The 20,837-nt window shown below is 54.7% G+C and overlaps 1 protein-coding gene across 1 annotated transcript in view; it reads left to right on the top strand.

Annotated features, from left to right (window-relative positions):
* Positions 1-20,837, top strand: part of INTS3 (integrator complex subunit 3) — a 43,172-nt gene that overhangs the window by 2,277 nt on the left and 20,058 nt on the right. The window contains exons 2-10 of the mRNA XM_080368716.1: positions 2,332-2,415; positions 3,522-3,605; positions 8,887-9,000; positions 9,230-9,314; positions 10,917-10,983; positions 15,182-15,326; positions 16,272-16,401; positions 19,317-19,414; positions 20,133-20,324. Of these exons, the coding sequence (XP_080224842.1) occupies positions 2,332-2,415; positions 3,522-3,605; positions 8,887-9,000; positions 9,230-9,314; positions 10,917-10,983; positions 15,182-15,326; positions 16,272-16,401; positions 19,317-19,414; positions 20,133-20,324 (999 nt within the window). The remainder of the gene's footprint in view (positions 1-2,331; positions 2,416-3,521; positions 3,606-8,886; positions 9,001-9,229; positions 9,315-10,916; positions 10,984-15,181; positions 15,327-16,271; positions 16,402-19,316; positions 19,415-20,132; positions 20,325-20,837) is intronic.

The raw sequence follows: 20,837 nt of genomic DNA, 5'->3' as shown, positions 1-20,837 counted from the left end.
CATGGTCCTTGCATTAAAGACTCCAACAAACAGGAAGCAGAGCGTACACAGGAAGCACCGTGCGTGATAGTTGCACGTTGAGTTTTCACAGTAAACAAGCTGCCATCCTTGATGGGTGAAAGGATGAAAGGAAAGAAGAAAAACCTCCTCTGGTCTTTCCCTTCAGCAGTTGTCAGAGCTGCCCATGGCAGTAAGTTGAACACATCTGTTTCAGGGAGAGAGAGGTGATCAGGAGGATTGGAGCTTGTAAAAAATATATCTCCTACCAGGTGTTAACACAAAGAAATCATCATCTTGTTCCACTTTGGGTGTTGGTAGAGGCAGCAGAGCTTGTTGCAGGAACGTGAGCCATTAAACTTGCCCAAAGGTAGAAATACTGTTTTCAAATACTATACCTAGTGTTTGAAAATACAGGACCTCCATGCTTGGCAGGAGCGAGCTGGTGTGCCTCTCGTGTATCCCAAGATGGGAATACCAAACCCTGATCCTGCTAGTCCGTCAGCAGGTCTCAGACCAAAGACATTCTGTGACGCTGAAGTTCCTTGCAAAGCTCTTCTGGTGGTTCATTGGCTGCATTATCTGCCAACAAGTTGTCTTATTTCTCACTGGGATTTTTCTAACTCTCTTTTGCAGCCACTGGATCTTGTCCTCCCTTTCAAATAATTCATCTGCTTTAGATTTGAGATTTTCATGGGTTTTGCCCCATTGCTCTTTCATAATGCCATAGTTGGGCCTGGAACAAAGCCGGTTTTACAAAGGCATTATCTCTGCATTACTGACCAGTACATCTTCTTTCATATTGCCTTGGAGTGGAGAACTGTTGACCTCTTTCTCAATAGCTTCTTCACTGCAGTCCCTTTGATATGCAAAGGAGTCACTAATCAGTTCCATAATCGGCATGATGTGTTTGCATTTTAATCAAGAAGCAACTGTGTAGAAATAACCTTCTTGGAACTTGCTTAGTGCCTGTCTTAGCCTGCATTTGCCACTTTTCCCTCCTGCAAACGGGTCACCGCTCTGTTAACCGTAGGCTTCAAGGAAACTCCAGGAAAGCGAGACCTCATTTTGCTGGCAGCTGCGGACCCTCGCATCGCTGCCGTGGCCAAAACGGTCCAGCTGGGCCCGCAGCTCTGGCGTGGTAGCTCTGGCACCGGCAGAGAAGGCAGGGCACATCTGCCTCGCACGGCAGCAGAGCTCTTTATGGAGAAGTTTAATTTAGAACGACGTCTTGCTGTGTGAGCGGTAGCGCAGGAGCGAGACCCCGGTGTTAAAGGAGCTCAGTGGTCGAGCCACTGTGCGCTGGCAGCGGGGAGCCCTGCTCTCCGCTTGTTTGCTGGCTCTCGGGTGTATCGCTGCTGTGAGAGCATGTGGTGAGCCTGCAAGTTCGTGCAGTGATTCTGTCTCCACCCCTGAGGTGGCACCACAAAGTGGGGTGAGGATTTGGTGGTGGGGTGAGGATTTGGCGTGCCTGCGCCCAGAGTCACGCCGCTCTGCTCAGGTTTTTCCCTGCACCAGAGGTAGACATCAGCTAACACCGGTGCCCAGCCTGCTGGACAGGAGAGAGCCACGGCTGCGGGGGGCTGCTCACGCCCTGCGTGAAGTGTGGGCAACTCTCTGATTTCTCTCAAGTTGAGTGGAAGCCTTTGCCATTTGCTTCTGCAGTATTTTCATCCCTGCACTCTTGTTCCTGACCAGTCCTGACTTGGTGGCTCTTCCTGTCACTTCATCCCTTGGGGTATTTGCCCACAGACATCTGCTCCTGCCGTTTGTTCTCACTCAGAAGCTGCTCAGATGTTAAGTGACGAGAACAGAAGGTTTCCAGGCTCATGCCCTGCTGTCCGGGGGGTTCCCCCAGGGACAGGAGCAGTGGGTCTTGCACTGCAGAGCTGCTGGATGACAAGCTCTGGCTTCCCTGCACTGGGGACAGCGTGTCATCTCGGGGTACGGCTCCGCTCCCAGACTGACAACCCTGCCACAAATTCAGCCTTTGCACGACTACATCTTGGCCTCATATCAAAGTGACATCAATATTAGTGTCACTGAATAATCATGCGTTTACTTTTTGGCTCTTTGAGCGGTGTCAGTGGAGTATTTAAAACCCAAACCTGTGGATAAATGGATGTTGATGAAGCGGTGGCTTCTCCAGCTGGCAGGAGGTTCAGAGCCCTGACGTGAGCCAAGAACAGCTGTGGTGGCACTGGCTGTTTTTCTGTCCCTTCAGGTGTTTGGGTGGGGGTCAGAGCAGCCTCTGCTGTATCTTGGCTCGGTGAGGATACGCTCGAGTGTATCTGCTCTTCAAATTTTGTGACGTTTGGCTTTTCTCTGTTTCAGAGACTAGAAAGGTGCGTGGGCATCGTCACTTCGCTAACCAACGGGCTGTCGGAGAGGGAAGCTAACGATGCCCTCAATGCTCACGTAAGTGTCGTCTCCTCGAGACGAGGAATCCTGCCTGGATGAAATCATTCGTGGTGGATTGTACTTGCACAGATCTCTGAGGGAGCGGGCGTGCAAGGCAGAGGGAACAGGCAGATACAAGGCAGGGGGACGGAGCCCGCTGCATTCTCGCGGCTCTCAGCCTGTCAAGGATTCCCAGAGCTGTTACAGTTAAAAGACAAAACAACATCGTGGCTTTAAGCCTTGTCTAGTCACCTCTTCGGAAGCCGACCTGCAATGCAATTTCTTGCTGAAATCTGGCTGAGTGTGTGTCTTGCGGCGTATGCGTGCTGTGTACGTGTGCACGCACGCAGGAGTCTGTCACCACACGTGAGCGTCTCTTGTTTGTGTTTCTCGTGTATTTTTGTACTCCTGCGCTGCTCAGATCAGCTTTTTCCTGGCCTCCAAACAGCCAGACTCCAGACCACTGGAAAGGGCAGGTTCAGCCTTCTGCTGAGGGATGGAGCATTTATTTCAAACTCCACGTAGTCTTAAAATACTTGCCAGCAAGCCACAGATGTTACCGTATAAGGAAAACTCGTGTGACATGTTAATGGGCTCTCGGACATGTTGGTTGCATTTTTTCCTCCCCGGAACACCTTGGGCTGTTGGAGTCAGTGGTACAGAGTTGCCTTCCCTTAATGGGAAAAGGTCGGCAACCCAGGCTGGATTGCAGGGCTCTGAAGCTCGTGAAATGTTTTCCCAGTGTCTGTGAGAAGAGCCTGGGCAGGTTCCCAGCCAGAGGGCAGGGCGCAGGGACCTGCTGCTGTTCTTGTCTGGGGGTTTGTTGCCCCTCAGGAGCGAGATACCCTGCAGTGGTGCCACTGAAGTCACTGGGAGGCTCTCGCTGCTGGGGGGTTTGCACCAGCATCAACTTGGCAATGGGGTAAAACGTCAGGGAGGCCCGCTATGTCTCCTGTATTCCCTTATGATCCTGCTTTGAATTCCTTGCAGGCTGCTGGGCGCTCCATTGACCCACCCATCTGGTGGGTCTCGAGCAGGTTTTCCTCCTTCTGTTGCTTTACTGAGCTTCCTCTAAGGTCCCACCTCACCTGCTCACCCACGGCACTTGCGTTTTTCTCTCTCAGATCTGTAAAGGAACCCCCCAGCACGAGGAGATCTGCCTGGGTCTTTTCACTCTGGTTTTAACCGAACCTGCTCAGGCACAGAAGGTAAGGCACGCCTGCGCCCCTCGCCGAGCGCGGAAAAGTTCGTCCCTGAGAGATTTTGCTTTCCAGGCAGCTGGGGATTCAGAGCTTGTGGAAGTTTTGGGTCTCGTGCCGGCATTGGAAGGCGCCTGGCTGGAACCCTCCGCGCTGAGCAGTGTTTATTGTAGCAGGGCAATGACTTTGCTTGAACCGTTCCTGGGTTTGTTGCATCCACGTGGCACAGGGGCGGCAGCAGCTGCTGCTCAGGGGAATGCGGATGCTGCCACCAGGGAAGGGGGCTCAGCTGGGCTCTTTCACAGCCCTGGAATTAATTGGTTTTTTGCTGAGGGAGACAAGTACTGATTCTTAAAGGAACTGTTAAGGCCTTGCCCAGTTTCTGCCTTGTCTTTGGAGGCCCGGAACGGATTTCCATGCTGGAAGCCAGATGTAGATGACAACAGAAATAATCACCTAGACTGTAGAGGAGGAACATGTCAAATTCCTAGAGAAAATTGCTTTTTAGCAGTTCACCTCTGTTAATTTCACAGACTGGATTTAATTTTTAAATAACTTTTTAACAATGCTGTAAACTGTGATTTTTACAATTGTAGTTAATCACCTACAGGAAGGTGAATGTTTTGCATTCTGAAGATCTTGGGTGTGGATTTGTCACTATTGCTACAAACTGGGGGCGCTGGGGGAGGGCTTTGAAAATGATGTTTTCTTATAGAAACCAGACCTATTTCTGGCAGCTACAAGGAAAAACAAAAGCGCTGTTGGAAAAACCATGCATGGCAAGTGATACCCAGGGGTCTTTGTATGGATGTATTGCATTTAGCAGGGGTTGCGTGGAATTTGGAAGGGTTGAAGCAAACTTTTGAAGTTGGCAGGGTCTGCCACGAGCATGGCTGAATGGTGTGCCATCTGGGATGCTCTGTAAATCCTAGCGCTGCGCTGGACCGAAGGTGACTCACGCAATATTCTCTCGATTTAATCACTGCAATGAGGGCAGAGCTCTCTCCGCCAAAGCAACAGTTCTGCGTTAGCTCCTGGAACTCATAGTTGCCTTGGCATTGCTGGAGGGGATGGTCCTTGGCGATGAAGGTACAGCTCCGTTCCTCACAAATCACCTCTTGAAAGCAACATGCACTTGTCCTGGGAGTCTTGAGGCCTGGCTGCTTACACTGCTGATGTGAATGAGATTCCTCTTCGGTTAGACGGCTGTGTTTGGCTCTGTCTCTTTGCTGGCGTAAGGCCTTCCCAAACCCTGACTGCAGAGTCCCCAGCCCTGCTGTCCTTAGGCTCTGGCCTGATTCTGCTTCGTGTGCTGAGCACAAGACTTGGAAACCTGGAGAGGCTGAATCCAGCTGAGGCTCGGAGCACTGCTGGACACATCCTTGTTTCCAGGACTCTTTGGGAGCTAGAGTATTTCTAGTTGCTGACTAGCAGCGCTCTGCAGGATCGTCTTCCAAAGGGTGAACCTCCTCCTCCACATCAAATAAAATGCTCTTCTCCCCTCGGGGATGTGGTGGACCCTCTGGGATGGGTGGGAAGTGTCCAGGCACCGTTGAACAAGCACTAGGCTCATGGAGCAGGTGCTTCTGTGCGCTGGAAGCAAAGGTTGAGTGAGCCTGGCACGCCCCAGTTTTCCATCTGCATGGCACTTGCTGGCCATCCCGTTGTGGGGGCCAAGAGAAACCCACCCAGAACATTCCCCTCCATGGTCTCCCCTGGCAAAGGGGGACAAGGGGGTGAGCAGTCCGGCGCTCTCGCTGGCAGGCACCGACGCCGTCTCTCCGAGATGGCAGGCTGGGGGCATGCTTTGCTGCTCATGGCCACATTAATTAGAGGCGGCTGGTCCTCCTGCTCTTGTCAGGTCTGCTCTTCGGAGCACGTTACTTTTCTTAGGGAGTAATTGGATCTGCCAGTCTGCCAGGCTCTGATGTCACCAGTTGCTGCCACCTGCCCTGTATCCAGACACCAAGGACAGGAAGCCAGTCAGTGATTTTTCTGCCAGGCTTTGGGGGCGAGTTACTCCTTGCCTTTGCTCCCTGCCTATGAAGAGGGGTTAACGCTTGCCAGACCGATAAGGCATCTCAGGAGACTCTTGAGAGAGCTCTGAAATTCTCACACAGAGGGCAGAGCTCTTGTTCATCTTCCAGTGAAAAACCCCCAGGTCCAGGATGCTCAGCGCAGCCAGCCCAGGTCACCTGCAAGAACTATTCCCACATCATAAAATTCCCGCAGGTGAATATTTGGTGTCGGCATCAAACCCAGCGAGGTTGGTGTGGAAGCGGTACTGCCCTGAGCCAAGCGTACCCCACGAGGCTTTGCCATACTCCTGGGACCTGTTGTTTTGCCAAAGGGAAAAAATAAAAGGATGTCGTAGCTGGCCATGTTTACATTCTAGGGCAACAAGTGCTTAAAAAACCCTTGAAGCTGAGCAGGGCACGCAGTGCCAGCACGCGAGCAGAGGCATCTCATGCTGTCTGCTTCGTCATCCTGTGTTTCCTCCGTGGATGGCTGTCCCCAGCGTGTGGATCCGGCTCGTCTCGCAGCGTGGCCTCGCTGTCCCCCAGCCGCATCAGCTGGGGCATGGAGGGGAGGTGGGAGGCACTCCCTCCTCCTGGAGAGGCTGTTTAAAACACATCTCCTTTTTTTTTTTTTTTTTTTTTGGGGGGGGGGGGCGCTTGAGCTGCCCCATCCTCTTGCTGACCGATGGCACGGCAGTGGCGGAGGATGGGCTGAAGCACGCAGGTCTCCTCCTCCCTCTTTGTTGCCTTGACACCCCGACCACCGCGAGAGATTAGCTGTGCTAAACTTGTCCAGCTGTGAGGAGGGACGCTTGACCGCCTTCAAATATCAAAGTGACAGCAACTGATCCATCAGATCTCCCTCCTCCGCCTGGCACCTCTCACTTTAATTAACACTCTGCTCTGGGATCAGAGTGCACGGAGCCCTCCCCGCAGATGAGTGCGGCGCTGCCCTGGCATCTCCTCCATCATCTGCCTGCCGTGTGCCTCTTCTGCCCCGCTGCTGGGTGGGAGGGGGCCTCTCTCCTCCACTCGGTGGTTATTTTCTTTTCTTTTTCTTCTCCCCTCATTTAAAGTGAACATTTATCATTTGTTCTCTTCCGTTAATTAAACGGCCTGTGCGAGCAGCGGCTCCAGTCTGCTGAGAGCGGGGAGGAGACGATGGATTGTTTGCAGCCTTGGCAATAATCAAGAAATTCAAGTTCTCTCCCCACCCCCCAGCTGCTGGAGCCCTGAAGATTTTCTCCCCGCACTTTCCTTTGGATTATTGCTACCATCCTTGTGCCAGAGGCTGTTAGGCAGGGGTCCACCGAAGCAACCAGCCAGTGCCGTGCCATACTGCCGTGACCCTGATTAAATGGGACCTGTCCCCCTCTGGCAGGTTGTACTTTGGGCCAAGGATCAGCAGCATCGTAGGTACGGTTCGAGTTCTGGTATTCTGCAGCGTTTGCTTCTGGGATTTGAGGAAGCATGCGGTCAGCAAGGTGAAGAGCTGCCAAACTTCCCTAGGTAACAGGACTACGGTGTTCTTCCTATGGGAACTTAAATACTCAACCAGAAGTAAATCCCTTAGAGGATCTCTTCGAGCTGTGTGTGTTCCAGCGCTTTGTCCTGAAGACGCTGCCAGAATCAGCCCAGCCAGCTGGGAAGCAGTCCACACTGTCAGGGCCATGTCACAGGACCTCTTGGTGGCTTTAAATGCAGATGTGGACACTACACCTCGCACACATCTGGCAGAAAACCAAAGCCTAGGCGTTTCACCCAAAAAAGCATGAGTTCTTTGAATGTGAACGGACCAGCAAGAAAAGCTACTAAGGTGAAAAACGTTCATCTTGTTGCCGCTCCGAAGGATGCAGGGATGCACCTGCCTGTGAGAGGGAAGTGCCAGGGGCAATGATTGTCCGTAATCCTGTCATCGAGCACAGGAGGTAGGATCCAGGCAGGGTAGGGACCTGGCAACACTGGTGTTTTCCAAACAAATTAAAAACTCCCTGGCTGGCTGTGTCCTAGACCCGCTTCATCCCCTGTGTTTTCCCGTCGCTGTGGTGTTACGTGTTTCTTTCCCAGAGCTGATACAGAGGATGGGGAGATGTTGTGCATTCCTGATCAGGTGGTAGCTGTCTGTGTGGAGACTCTGAGTCTGGTTCTGCTTTGTGGATATTCATTTAGCATTTCAAAAGCAATTAAAGGCCCCAAAGAGTCTACACCTCTTGGATTCTGGGTTTTTTCGTTTGGGATTTTTTTTTTTTTTTTTTAACACATTGCTCTATAAAAATGGGAGGGAGAAAGCCTGAGCACAGGGAGTCTAATCAAAGTGATCTTTTGAGGCCTCATTAACTCTCTAAAGGAGGATGCAGAGACCAGACCCCTGCTCTCTGGAATATCATGACATTTACTGGCACAAATTAATGTTCATGCAGAACCATTTAGCAAATTACTTCCTAATCACCCTCCACCCCCTGCTGTCCTGACCAGAGGGGAAGGGAGAGCCAGCACCTTTGCTCTCTGGCCAGCGTTTTGTCTGGCTGCTGGTGGCAGTCAAGGATGGAGAAGGTCCTTCCCTTCCCTACGAGAATTCCCTCTTCCCATAGCAGGGCCCCAGCAAACCTGCTGGTCTGGACCGTGGGCAGGATGTTTGGACTTCTAACCCGAAAGAAGCCAACATGGTAGCGTGGGTTTGAGCCAGCCAGTGTCCAAATTAATCTCTGTCTGACCCCAGAAGTCTTGCGTAAGCAGGAGCAGAGATGATCCATCTCTGCCTCTGCATCTCCATGGAGCTTCCCTGCAGCCATATTGGACCACTATCACGTTGTAGCGACCTGATGTCCTGCCAGCATCTTCAGGGCAGCTCCAGTTGGCACTGGTGCCAGGGAGATTGGAGCAACAGGGGGGCTTAAGTGATCTGGATGTGACCATTTATTAACTGATCCTTCCTGAAGGATCTCTGCCTTTGCTCTCTGGTGTTGGTCTCTCCAAAGCTGTGGCAGGGTGCAGGGAAGGCTGGGATGAGGGGACAGGGACATGCGACGCTGTTCTGGAGTGAGGAACATTGGCTCCTGGGGCTAAATCCGGTGAAGCCCAGAGGATTAACGGCTTTCCCTGCTTGGCCCTGGGGTGCTGATTCAAGTCACCCCACGGCAGCCTGCTTGCCTTGACGTTCCTTCCCTGAGATGCGTTTATTTGCTGTTACCTGCTCAGGTTTGATAAAACCGTTGTACGTTTACTGTTACGATCCTTCCTCTGTAACCGTCTCCCACTCTTCTCTGCTGCAGTGCTACCGGGACTTGGCACTGGTCAGCCGAGATGGCATGAACATTGTTCTCAACAAGATCAACCATATTCTCATGGAGAAGTACCTGAAGCTGCAGGACACCTGTCGGACCCAGGTGAGGAGAAGGTCTTCTCCCCAGAATGGCAGAGGATGCACGGAGGGGTTGGAGTGTGGAGGGCCTGGGGGGTGGTTGGCACCAGTGGAGCTCCTTTGCTCCGTGTTAAGGACTCACCTTTGGAAGGGAACCGTGGTGGCGTTTGCCAGCCGAGGCAGCTGTGGCGTTGGGGAGAGGTGTCGTGGGGGAGGTGGTGGCAGAAGCTGCACTGATCTCTCCCTCTGCTCAGCTGGTGTGGTTGCTGCGGGAGCTGGTGAAGAGCGGGGTGCTCGGTGCGGATGGAGTCTGCATGACCTTCATGAAGCAGATCGCAGGTGAGTGATCCCACGGGAGCGAGGTGACCGCTGGCATCCACCCTGCTCGTGCCAGCAGGCTGGGTGCTGGCGGTGGCATACCAGGGCTGACTTGTGGCACGCTGCACGTGGGGTCAGAGCCGGAGCCGGAGCTGCCGTGCAGCCAGGTCCGGACAGGCTTCCCAAGTGTCTGTGTACCCAGCTGGCGGGCACCGAGCCTGCCCCAACCTGTCGGGTGAGGAGATCTCCCCAGGGAGGATGGCGCAGGGGATAAGTTTTCAAGAGTCTGTTGCTCCCAGCAGCCTCATCGAGGGGTGAATCACAGAGAGCCAGGAGGCTTCTGGCAAATGCTGGAACAGCCAGGAAGTGTATTGGTTCCTGTTGCTGCCAGCTTTCACTGTGTAGCACTGCACAAGGGCGCCGGGGTCATCCTTAATCCCTGCTCCGAGCTCTGGGATGGCAAGAGCCATGCACGTCTGCTCCGTAACTCATTGAGAGACGCAGGAGGCTGCTTCACCCCACGAGAAGTCGGTAGCTCCACCAGGGAGCTGGCCATATGGTAGCCTGTAGTGTGTTCCCCCCAGCCCTCGGTGTAAGCACCCCACGGCTGTGCACGCATACACACGCACACACGCACACGCCTTTCCGGATTCACAGGAACGGTGCCTCTTCCGTGTTCTCTGCTCGGCGCTGGCCGCTGACGTCCACGAAGGAGGAATTAATGTCCCACCGTAAAACCTGACATTGTGTTTTTATTGTATGCGCCTGTGACACAGGGCTGGGCAGCCTGGGTTGGAAATTGCCGTATCTGCTCTTCAGGGGAGGAAGAATGGAGAGGGAGGGGACGGAGTCCTGAGTGCGAGCCAAGCTGCCCTGGCCCTGTTGTCACCATGTAAACACAGAACATTTTAAAAACCACTGGTGAAGGCATCCCTTGTTTCCCTTCAGTTGCACCTCCCCGTGCAGGGCCCCTTCTGTTTTGGAAGGACGCCGCTGTCTCACTTCTCACCACTTTTACGATGCCTTAATTGTTATGATCCCATTGTTTTGGCTTGCCTGCTTTAGGCGTCTTCTGGGCCCTTGGAGCAGGAGTCCTGCTCTGCTCCCAGCAGCGTCAGCCAAAGGCTCCAGCTTCGTGCTGAAGGCCCACGCTGAGGGCGTGAGACACCGCTTTGTACACCTGGCCTGTGTTTGAGAGTTTGGGCAGCCTTTGCAGTTGCTCTTTCCCCTTCGTAGGCTCAGCAGGTGCAAATATTTTCTCCTTTCCAGCTACCGAATCTCATCCCTTTATGGCTTCTCCTTTGCTTTCCAGAAGGATAATTACTGATTCCATATTATCATCGTTATTTTGCGAAAGTACTGTTGCAGCAAAGACCCCCGTGATCCCCTAACAGGCACAGGCAGGCACTTGTACCTAGAAATTGCTCTCTCTAGGAAGAGCCAAGTGTGTGTGGCGGGCAGAGCTGGAGCAGGCAGCAAGGCGTGCTCCGGGCAGGGAGCAAACTCCTTAACTAGCTTTGCCAGATGGGGAATGCAGGGAACGAAGCGGTCGGTAGCTCGGTTGAATCAGGTGACACAACCCCTCCAGGTCATCTGACTGGCATTTCCCTGCCGCTCTTTCAGGTGGGGATGTGACAGCGAAGAATATCTGGCTGGCCGAGAATGTTCTGGAGATACTGACGGAGCAAAGGTACGGCTAGTTGGGAGGCACTGGCGGGGGCTGGTGCCTTTGGAAGAGAGAAGCAGGATGCGAGGGAGAGCACACCCTGTCTGCCTGCTGAGGGTGCTTCTCCTGCTGCCTGTGCCCGAGGCAGAGCCAGGGCACTGTGTTTGTGGTGACAGCCTGCGTGGGAGTGTGTTGGTGGTGTTTCCTGCGCAAAAGACCTCTGCATTCCTTTCCTGTCTTGCCAAGCGTATTTTTAAGCCGTGGCATGAATTTCTAGCTCTCAGAGCCCTCTTGCTGCAGGTTGTGTGGTGGGAGAGTGTCGTGAAGTCCCTCCGCCAGCAAAGCTCCTCCGCAGGGTTTGAAGAGGGGAGATGCTCTGTGCAGGCGGGTACCTCTCCCTGAGCCGCGTGCAGGGACGTGGCGATGGCTGTCACCTAACGTGCGTTGGCCGGTACCTCGGCAGGCAGCCCACCCTCTGGGCCGTGGGGTGGCATCGCCTCGCGTGGCTGAGCTTGGGTCCAACATCCCAGGAATATTTTTTTCCCGAATTTTCCAAGCTGCGGGGGAGGTGTTCCTTCTGGAGGAGTAGGACACAGTTAATTGCCCAAAAAGCTTCCTGTGTTTAAACAGCTCCTGCTTCATCAGGGCTGCAACTTTAATTTGTCGTGGACAGGCCATCTGGGAAGTATTGTCCTATGGGCTCAGCATTGTCCTTTGTTGGCAAAGCATCCACTAATTGATGATAAGCAGAATTCCTTACTGCAGCCTTTGGCTGGGCAGAGTCATTATTTTTAAATAGCCTATAGCTTTTCACCAAGCGCTGTCTATAATAGCAGCGATTCTCCTAAAATTGCTTATTACGGCGGTTAACAATCAAGTTGTTAAAGCATTTATTTGGCCGCAGCTTAACAGTCCTAGTGATTTTTATTCCGGGAATAGCTGTGTGGGTGTGTGCTGCTGCGAGTGCCATCTAGTGCCCTACTGTGCCTGGGAAGGAGAGACCCCCCAAGATCTTCTGGGCTTGGCCAACCTTTGGATCGTGGCTGTATTTCCCCTAAGCTCAACTCTTCTGTTCCCAACCCTATTTAAGCCCCTACCAGCTCTTGATGTGGTCTTCTCTGTGTGCTGGTACTACTTGCTGCTGCCACTCTACACCTTGGAGCATCTTGGAAGTGCTCCTCATCTCGCCAAAGCTCTTGTCTGGCAAGGAAATCACTGCAAACCGCTGGACTGTGGGAGAGCGAGCGGCTTCTCCAGGGTGATCCAAAGCCACATCTGGCCGTGAGTCTGCAGGAGAGAGCTCTGTGCAGTGAGTAACAGCTGAGCTCTGTCACTCGAGAGGAGCTTGTCGGAGGAGCAGATGTGGGAGGAGAAGACTCTGCTCCTGTCGAAGGTATTGCTGGAGCGTCAATGCTCCGTGTTGTAGCGGCACAGGAGCTGCCTGAGCACAGGGAGAGCCGAGGGCTGGAAGTGGAGCCCCGGGGAGAACCTGCAGCTCTTTGCTGGGATTTATGTGCTTTGATTAGGGGCAAGCCAGAGCTTTAATTAAAGCCACGCATGTGAGGATCTGGTGCCACATTCAGAGTGTTGAGTGCTTGATTTAATTAAAAACAGTGATAGCAAAGCTGCTTCTCAAGCACTGCCCGCCTTGCAGCAGAGGAAAGTCTGCTACCTCTCAAAAACCGGGTGTTAATTTAGCTTCTTGCTGCTAATGGCGGCACGGATGCGATGCTTCCTCCGAGCGTTTTCGTTTTCACTGCCTGTTGGATCAATGAATCCTGTTGCCGTGGGTGGCTTTTGCCCCCATTTGATGGCATTTTTATTTTCTGCACAGCCCTCACTGGGAAAGGGGGAGCTGCTGACCTGCCAGCCCCCCGGGATCCCAGCCTTAATTACTCCCACATCCTCCCGAAGGTAACCTCCGCTCAGCGCCGTCCGACTAATTAACCTGCTCCTAGCATCCAGCTAGATGCAGGGAGAAAAGCCTGGGAAAGCAAACGCTTGTCACGGCTTCCCAGGCTCCCTCCCCACCATGATTTAGGGCAGCTGACTCATTTGCCACTGGGCCAGTGTCTCTTCAGGTGGCCACGGCGTTACAGCTGCGGCACGCAGCGGCGCTTCCATAGGACCTGCTGATTTCCAGCTGGCTGAGCCCAGGGATGCTGGGGGTGATCAATCACGCTGGAGGCACCGAGTCGGCCTGGGCTGTTCTTGGCATCCAGTGCAAATAACCAAGCTTACGAGGTCCTTTTTTATGGACTGAGAATATTTATTGTTGGGCTTAGATAAGGGAGGTTGAGAACGCGGCACACCCAGCAGACAGGGCGGCACAGGCAGGAGACAGCGGCGGAGCGGCTGATGGAAACGTTGGGGGCTGTGGTGCTCCGAGGGCGCGGGGCTGGAGCACCCACCCGCGCTCAGGACGCGGAGCCAGTTGGCTGAGAAATAAATATCTTTATTTATGGGTGAAGGGATGGAGTGCACCCTCAGTAAGTTTGCAGACAGTAGCGAGTTGGGCAGGAGTGTGGATGGGCTGGAGAGCAGGGGGTCTGCAGGGGGGAATGGGCAGCTGGACCTGTGGGCTGAGGCCGGTTGTGTGAGGTGGGACAGGTCCAGCAACCCCCCACAGTGCCGCAGGCTGGGGCAGAGCAGCTGGGAAGCTGCCCGGTGGGAAGTAACCTGGGGGGGGCTGGCTGATGGCTGGCTGGGCAGGAGCCGCCAGTGTGCCCAGGTGGCCAGCAGCATCCTGGCTTGTAGCTGGAACAGCGTGGCCAGCAGGGCCAGGGCAGAGATCATCCCCCTGTAGTGGGCACTGGTGGGGCTGCACCTCGAATGCTGCGTTCAGTTTTGTACCACTCGCTGCAGGAGGGATGCTGAGGGGCTGGAGCGTGTCCGGAGATGGGAACGGGGCTGGGGAGGGGGCTGGAGCACCAGACTGATGAGCAGCGGCTGAGGGAGCTGGGGGGGGTCAGCCTGGAGAGGAGGGGACTCAGGGGGGACCTGATGGCTCTCCACAACCACCTGAACGGCGGCTGGAGCGAGGTGGGGTCGGTCTCTTCTCCCAAGCGATAAGAGGAAACAGCCTCAAGTTGCACCAGGGGAGGTTTAGATTGGATGTTAGAAAAAAACTCTTCACGGAAAGGGCTGTCAAGCACTGGAGCAGGCTGCCCAGGGAGGTGGTGGAGTCACCATCCCTGGGGGTGTCCAAAAAGTGTGTAGATGTGGCACTTGGGGACATGGTTTAGTGGTGGGCTTGGTAGGGTTGGATTTGATGATCTTCAAGGTCTTTTCCAACCTAAAGGATTCTGTGATTCTATGAAATCCGCTTCCAGAAAGCCACCCTGCGCTGACCAGAGGTCGGATGGATTCCTGCCGTGCCCGTGATGGAGCTGTCACGTCTGTCCCACCACAGATGTAGTTACACCCGCCCCCTCACCACTCTCACTAACGGTCGATCTCAAGCGCATCTGTTTTGCCCCAGTTGTTGCTATTTGGCGCTTCCAGCTTCCCGACAGACGTGACTGCTCTTTCCCTTCTGCCCCACGCACTGTTCCCTGCTCAAGCCGGGGCAGGAGCAGCAATTCTGCCCGCAGCGCTGCGGGAGCTGCTGCCAGTCCAGCACAGGGCTTGAGAGCTGCCCCGCTTTGTGACCTGCTGCTCTCAATGCCACCGGCTTTGCTGGATTCATCCACTTGGCACGCTGACAGCTGGGGAGCGTGAAAACACCCCTTGCACGGGTGCGTGTGCGAGCGTTTGGGGCCTGATCCTACGGGAAGGTCCTTCGTAGCTTGTCCTGGTGCGTTGTCTGGTGCTGCTGTGGCTGTGGGGACCAGTGAAGAAGCTCCTGTGTGGTCAGTGGTAGCATCAAGGTCAAGTCTATTCATGGGGCAGTTGCCCCCGGTGCTCGCTCCTGAGCATTTCGTGGCTTGCAGTTACCGATACCTGAGATGGTTGTCGCAGCGAATGTCTCTGTGGGCTTGGAAATTCACCCAGTGCCTCCCATCTGCCACCCTGGTAGAGAGCTCGGGGTGCGAGCACCCAGTCCGGAGCTGGGAACGGTCCATGGGTGAGCACTGGGCTGGTGCAACAGGCTGGAGTCCCTGCCCTTGCTGTTTCCTTTGTGCCTCAGTTTCCTCTGTCCTGAGTCTGCGTGTTTATGTCGCTTCTGGCTGTGGCTCCTTCGCAGAGGTGGCTGAAGGTTTTTTATTTTCTTCTTTTGCAGAGAGTGGGTACTGAAGAGCAGCCTCTTGATAGCCATGGCGGTGTACACCTACCTCCGGCTCATCGTGGACCATCACGGCACGTCTCAGCTCCAGGTGCTTCGTCAAAAAGAGGTGGATTTCTGCATCTCCCTCCTCCGTGAACGGGTGAGCAAAGCAGGGGAGCAAGAGGATGACTGGGAAGAGAGACCTGCCTCTCTGGGGAGCCTGTGCCCGCGTGTGGTGGCGTTGCCTGTGTTCCTCGTGCAGCTGGGAGCGTGAGACGTGCTGGTTCCACGGAGTCACCTCCCAGTTGTTCTGTACAGGCAGCGGTGTGTGGCTCGTCCTCAGGGCAGGCACTCTGGGTGGCTTTTGGAACCCATTCCCACCAGCTATCCCCTCTGACTGCAGGCTGTAGAGGGAGGGTGGCCCTTCTGATTATTTTTTTTCAGTAAGGGGCTGCCTTATTTCAGTCTCTCTTATACAGGCCACAAGGGTTGAAACCGTTCCCTTGCTGCTGCTCTGGCACCCAAGCGCTTGTGGCTTATCATTGCTGCAAGAGCATCGGCTCCTCCCTCAGGGAGGCAGCCAGTGTCCTCACAGGCTTACAGAGAACACAGTAGCCACTTCAGGCCACTTTTTGGTCTGTATCATGCAGGAGAAGCTGCCAAAGCTAGGTGTGGGCAAGAAATTTCAGCATCCTAGCCCTGCAGGCCATGATGGCTCCGCAGCTCCCTGCCCGCTCTCCCCTTCCTCCTGGCTGGGCAGGAAGGACCAAGTGTTAAGTCTTAGCCTCGGAGACTGGCTGCAGTCCTGGAGAGAAAATGTCAGATTTATGGGCTGATTGTTTGCTTTACAAGAGAGGGAACATTTTAAAATAGCTGCTGACCTTCCCGCCTGTCACCCTGCCTCTCAGAACCTGCTAGCTTCAAAAGAGGGGCAGGCTGCCAGGGGCAGGAGTGTAGATATTGTACAAAGAGTGAATCATCTGGAGCTGGTGGTAAGGTTGAAGGACTGAGTGTTCCTCCCTTCCCCTCCTCCTGCCCCTCGGTGCCTTCCCCCTGCTCAGGAGCAGGTATGCAGTAAATGAGACTTTTCCTCTCCTTTCTCCAGTTCATGGACTGCTTCATGATCGGCCGGGACCTTGTGCGGTTGCTGCAAAACGTTGCAAGGATACCCGAGTTTGAGCAGCTCTGGAAGGACATCATCCACAACCCGCAGGTCCTCAGTGCACAGTTCACAGGTAGGCAGGGCCCCGGCCGAGGGGGCAGCCGGCTCCGTGTGGGAGAGCCCCTGCCACGGACCTGCTAGCCACAGGCAACCCCCTCCTGCCTTCGCACGCCCGGGTGGCCAGGCTGCCCTGACTGCCGGCCCATTTCAGGGAGAGCTGCAGTGACTTGCCCAGCAGCCGTTTTTCATTCTGCGTTCCGTCTGGCCCAGGTCTCGGGACGGTGTTAGAGCGGACAGGCTCTATCACAGCCCTGCTGAAGGAAAACACTGGGCGCCTGGGCTCCTTCCAGATGCTCTCTTAGAGAAGAGCGTGCAGAGAGAACTGTAATTACGCTGTGTGTTCCCACCTCCAGAGCCCCTCGTCACTAACTAGAAGGAGATGCCTCCAAAACCAGCTTTCTGGCGGCTGCAGGGAGCTTAGGAATAGGGGCAGGGCCAGGACTGGTCTCCCGTGGTCAGCTCTGGCGCTTGGCAGCTTTTGCTGTTTTTTTTAAAATGCTGCAGAGGCCTCGGAGGCATCTGGGCTTTAAACCATCCTGAAAAACAGATACTGCAGGCTGCTGTCGTGATAGCTCCTGAGAACGCAGCTGGGCCACAACAAGGGTCATTAAATTATATTGCTTGTTCTGGACTTAACACTTCCATAATTGCAGTTGATGCTTTTTTATTTAACTAACTGATTTATAAGCGGAGATGAAGCTGGAGCCCCAAGATATAAAGTGTTCGAGTCCTTCGGACTCTGCAGAAAAGAGCCTGATGAGGAGCTGTAAAGCAAGAAGTCCAGAAGATGCAGCAACAGACACTTTCTAAATGAGATTTTCTTTCTCCCAGTAGCCCTGCCCGCCTGGTGTGCCAAACACTCAGCTGTGGAGCTCTCTCTGCACAGTCTGGGTTAAAATAGACATGCTGGAGAGAGGGTTATATTTGTAATTTTTGTTAGTATAAATTATTCCCTTCTCTAAGGGCTGTCACATCATTATTTGTCTGCAGCAATTCTCGTATGTCTTTGGAAATGGGGCTTTAAAGTGTTCTCCCCCCATGCCCAGTGCCTGCTGTCCTCTCAGGGCCCACGTTAACGTCACGTTGAAGATCTCAGATACGCTCACAGTGCATCATTTGATTAAATGCTCCTTAAACTCTGCAATCTCTGGCTTCTTCTCCCATCTCCAGAACCTCTCTCCTGTCGTTGCTGGTCTCTGCTGAGGGCTGCAGTTCCCCTCTCTGGGCTGGCAGCCTGCGGGGCTTGCGGAGGCAGAGGAGTCTTAGCCCTACACCTAAGGAAGGCTCGTGTATTGTATTTCCAGGGCTCAGCCCTGCCCCTTCCTGCAGCTGTACATTCACTAGAAGCATTTCTTAGCTCTGTCTGGATCTCCCCAGCTGAGTGCTGAGCTGTCACGTCCACGCTCAAAGCATCCTGAGGCACCTAACAAACGTCCCTCCGGCTTCACTTGCTTCCCACACCAGTAGGGACAGCTGGTCAGAGTTATTTCCTGGTTTGCTGCCAATTTTAGCCAAATGACCCATCAAAACAACCCCTAAACTGGGGCTAACATCAGTGCTCCTGTTGTACTTTCTTCTGACAAGGTGCAAACTCCCCGTGGCTTTTGCCCTTTCTCCTTCGGTTCCCTTTTTCTTCCGTTTGCCACCACAACCAGCGGCCCGTGGTGCTGCCTGGCGGTTTGTAGCGGTGAGATGATGGCTCTGGGGGGCCAGGTGGGAGGACTCTGAGCAGAAGCCGGTCTGTCCAGGGGTGCCCTCCTTCATACTTGCTCATGCAGAACCTGGAAAGCCCCCTCCCCAAAACACTTTCCCCTGCAGTTGGTCCTAACGCTGCTGCTTTGCCCTCTCGCCTGCTGCTGCGAGCCTGTAGCAATGGCTCTGCAAGGTGGCTGTTACCTCCAGCAGCTGCCCCTCCGTGCGCTCTCGGGTTTGTGTCGCTCTGTAACCTCCGATCCGAGTCAGTCTTGCTGAGCTTCACGCTCCTGCGACCAGGGCCAGAGCCCAGCAGCACCAAGCACGGGGAAAAGCGCAGCAGGGGATGGCTCCGGGTGCAGGATTCGTCCTTCCCTCCGAGCAGCTGGGAGCTTTTAACAAGCCAGGTACTGCTGTGGCTCTCTTCCCCCGCTGCGCAGCTCGCTCTGCCCTTTCTGAGCTCCACAGGAGCTGGTGTCCGTTCTGTCTGCTTTGAAGCTTCCCTCCTCCAGCCATCCCCCAGGTGTGATCCTCTGGCCGCACGGGCAGAAGGACAATTTCCAAACGGCGAGAGCGCAGCGCTGTCCCCCAGCTGCGTCATCGCTGCCCTGCAAACCCTTCAGGTCTTGTCCAGCAGCAGCAAAGCGTGTTCGCTCAGGTCATAAATTCCTCCTTTTTGCAACCATCTGGAAATGAGAGGGGGTTTTGCAGCCTCTCTCTTTCTCCTTCCCGTCCTCCCTTCTCTCCATGCGTGTGCATACGCAAGTTTTTGGTTCTGTCTGACCTTTGTTGTTACACCTGGGGGGCTTTTACTCCAGGGAAGGAATGGGACTGACATGCTGGCACAGCCCAGGGTGAGCAGTCTCTGTGCCAGCCCTGCTTTTTGGTACCCAGGTCGAGGGGTGGGAGATGGGGAACATGCTCTGCTGGTGGTTACGGCTTGAGACTTGGCGTCTGCGCTTTCTTATTTCTCTTCCAGATCTTGTCGCTGTGCGTCCTTGCTCCCTTTCTCCAGGCTTTCCATCCTGGCATCCTCATTAATGATCTCTGACAAAAGCTTGCTCCAAACAGGGGCTGGTTTAGACCTTTTCCAGCCAAAATCTTGATCCCTCTCCTGTAGTCTTGGAGAAATGGAGCTTAACGCTCCGAACTCAACTGGCTGCAGGTGTTGGTCGATCCCTGCCTGGATCCCGTTCAGGCCGTGTGATGCAGACTGACCTCCCTGTCTCTCCCCAGGTGTCCTGCAGCTCCTCCAGTCGAGGACTTCTCGCAAATTCCTGGCCTGTCGCCTCACTCCCGACATGGAAACCAAGCTGCTCTTCATGACCTCACGGGTAACTCCCTCATGCTTGCCGGGGGTCCTGTGCCAGCAAGGGGGAGGAGGGCACGCATCCTTGCCCGGTCCACGGGGCACCAGTCCCGTTCCCACACTGGCACTGGGCACAGGGAGGGAGGGCAGAGCACCAGTCTGGGCAAAGGGCAGAGCTTTACTGGTGCGAGTATTTGTTGCTTCTGGCATCTAAGGGCGACAGGAGGGGGGGAGGCTGATGTAGATGGGCCTGAGACATCCAGAGTATTCATTAAAAGACACAAAACAGCTTTGCAGGAGAACATTGCTCCTGGCTGGCCGCTCTCCAAGGCGAGTGTTTTCTCTGAATGGCCGCGCTGCGGTGGGTTATCGGAGCGCCGGCAACAGCAGCTGTACTCGAGAGAGGCCAGGAGCTGCGCAGCGGCAGCACCGGGGTTAGCTGTTATCTGCACTCACACAGCAGGCAGAGCTGCTTCCCCCTCCTCTGCCTCTGGCTGCTGGCAGGGGCTGCGCTGTGCCGCACGCGGGGCGTGTGGTCCCATCCGCTCCCGGCATGAGAGCGCGGCACAACAGCCTTTTGGCTTCCTCGGTCCCTCTGAAGATGCTGCCAGCACGAGGTTGATGGGGAGCAGGGCGTGAAGCAGAGCTGGCTGCAAGAAGCAGCTTAGAGGGCAGCAGGGCATGGTTCTAGCACCTTCCCCCAAGCCTTGGGCAAAACCTGCGTCTTTCGCTGTTGCCTTCAGGTCCGGTTCGGCCAGCAGAAGCGGTACCAGGACTGGTTTCAGCGGCAGTACCTGTCCACCCCGGACAGCCAGTCCCTGCGCTGCGACCTCATACGCTACATCTGCGGCGTGGTCCACCCCTCCAACGAGGTGCTCAGCTCTGACATCCTCCCGCGCTGGGCCATCATCGGGTGGCTGCTCACCACCTGCACAGTGAGTTCCGAGGGCCAGATCCGAAAGCGAGTCACGTAATCGCCCGGGATCTCTGTCCCTGGGGGGAAGGGGGTAACCTGCTGCTGCTGGAAGCTGTTGGGGAGGTTGGGATTCGGTATTTGCTGGCTGAGGTGAAGGAGGGAGTTGCAGAGCAGTGGTTAGGATGCTGGCCTTTGTTCTGTGCTCTGGATTTTAGTCCTGGCTCTGCTGCGCGTTGGATCCTTTGGGATCTGTTTTCCCTGCATAAACTTCACCTTCTGACTTGCAGCTCGTCAAGCCCTTCGTTTCTGATTTATGCTTACGGCCCATCTGCAAGGCGTGGGGCCTCTGCTGTCCCAGTGCGGTGCGAGAGACTCCTCGTTATATCCTTGTCACCTCCCACCCTCTCCACCCAGCCTGTTGTCCCTTGTCCCACCCAGGACTGTGACCCACAGCACTTGCCAAGCAGAGCAGAAGCTGCCAAGGAAACGGCTGTTTCTGTGCCCACGAGCACGTGTAGCCGATCACGCCAAG

The sequence above is a fragment of the Falco punctatus genome (genome assembly GCF_963210335.1).
Source record: "Falco punctatus genome assembly, chromosome: 18".
NCBI classification, from domain to species: Eukaryota; Metazoa; Chordata; class Aves; order Falconiformes; family Falconidae; genus Falco; species Falco punctatus.
The sequence above is the reverse complement of the archived record's forward strand: the minus strand, read 5'-3'. Positions and strand labels throughout refer to the sequence as shown.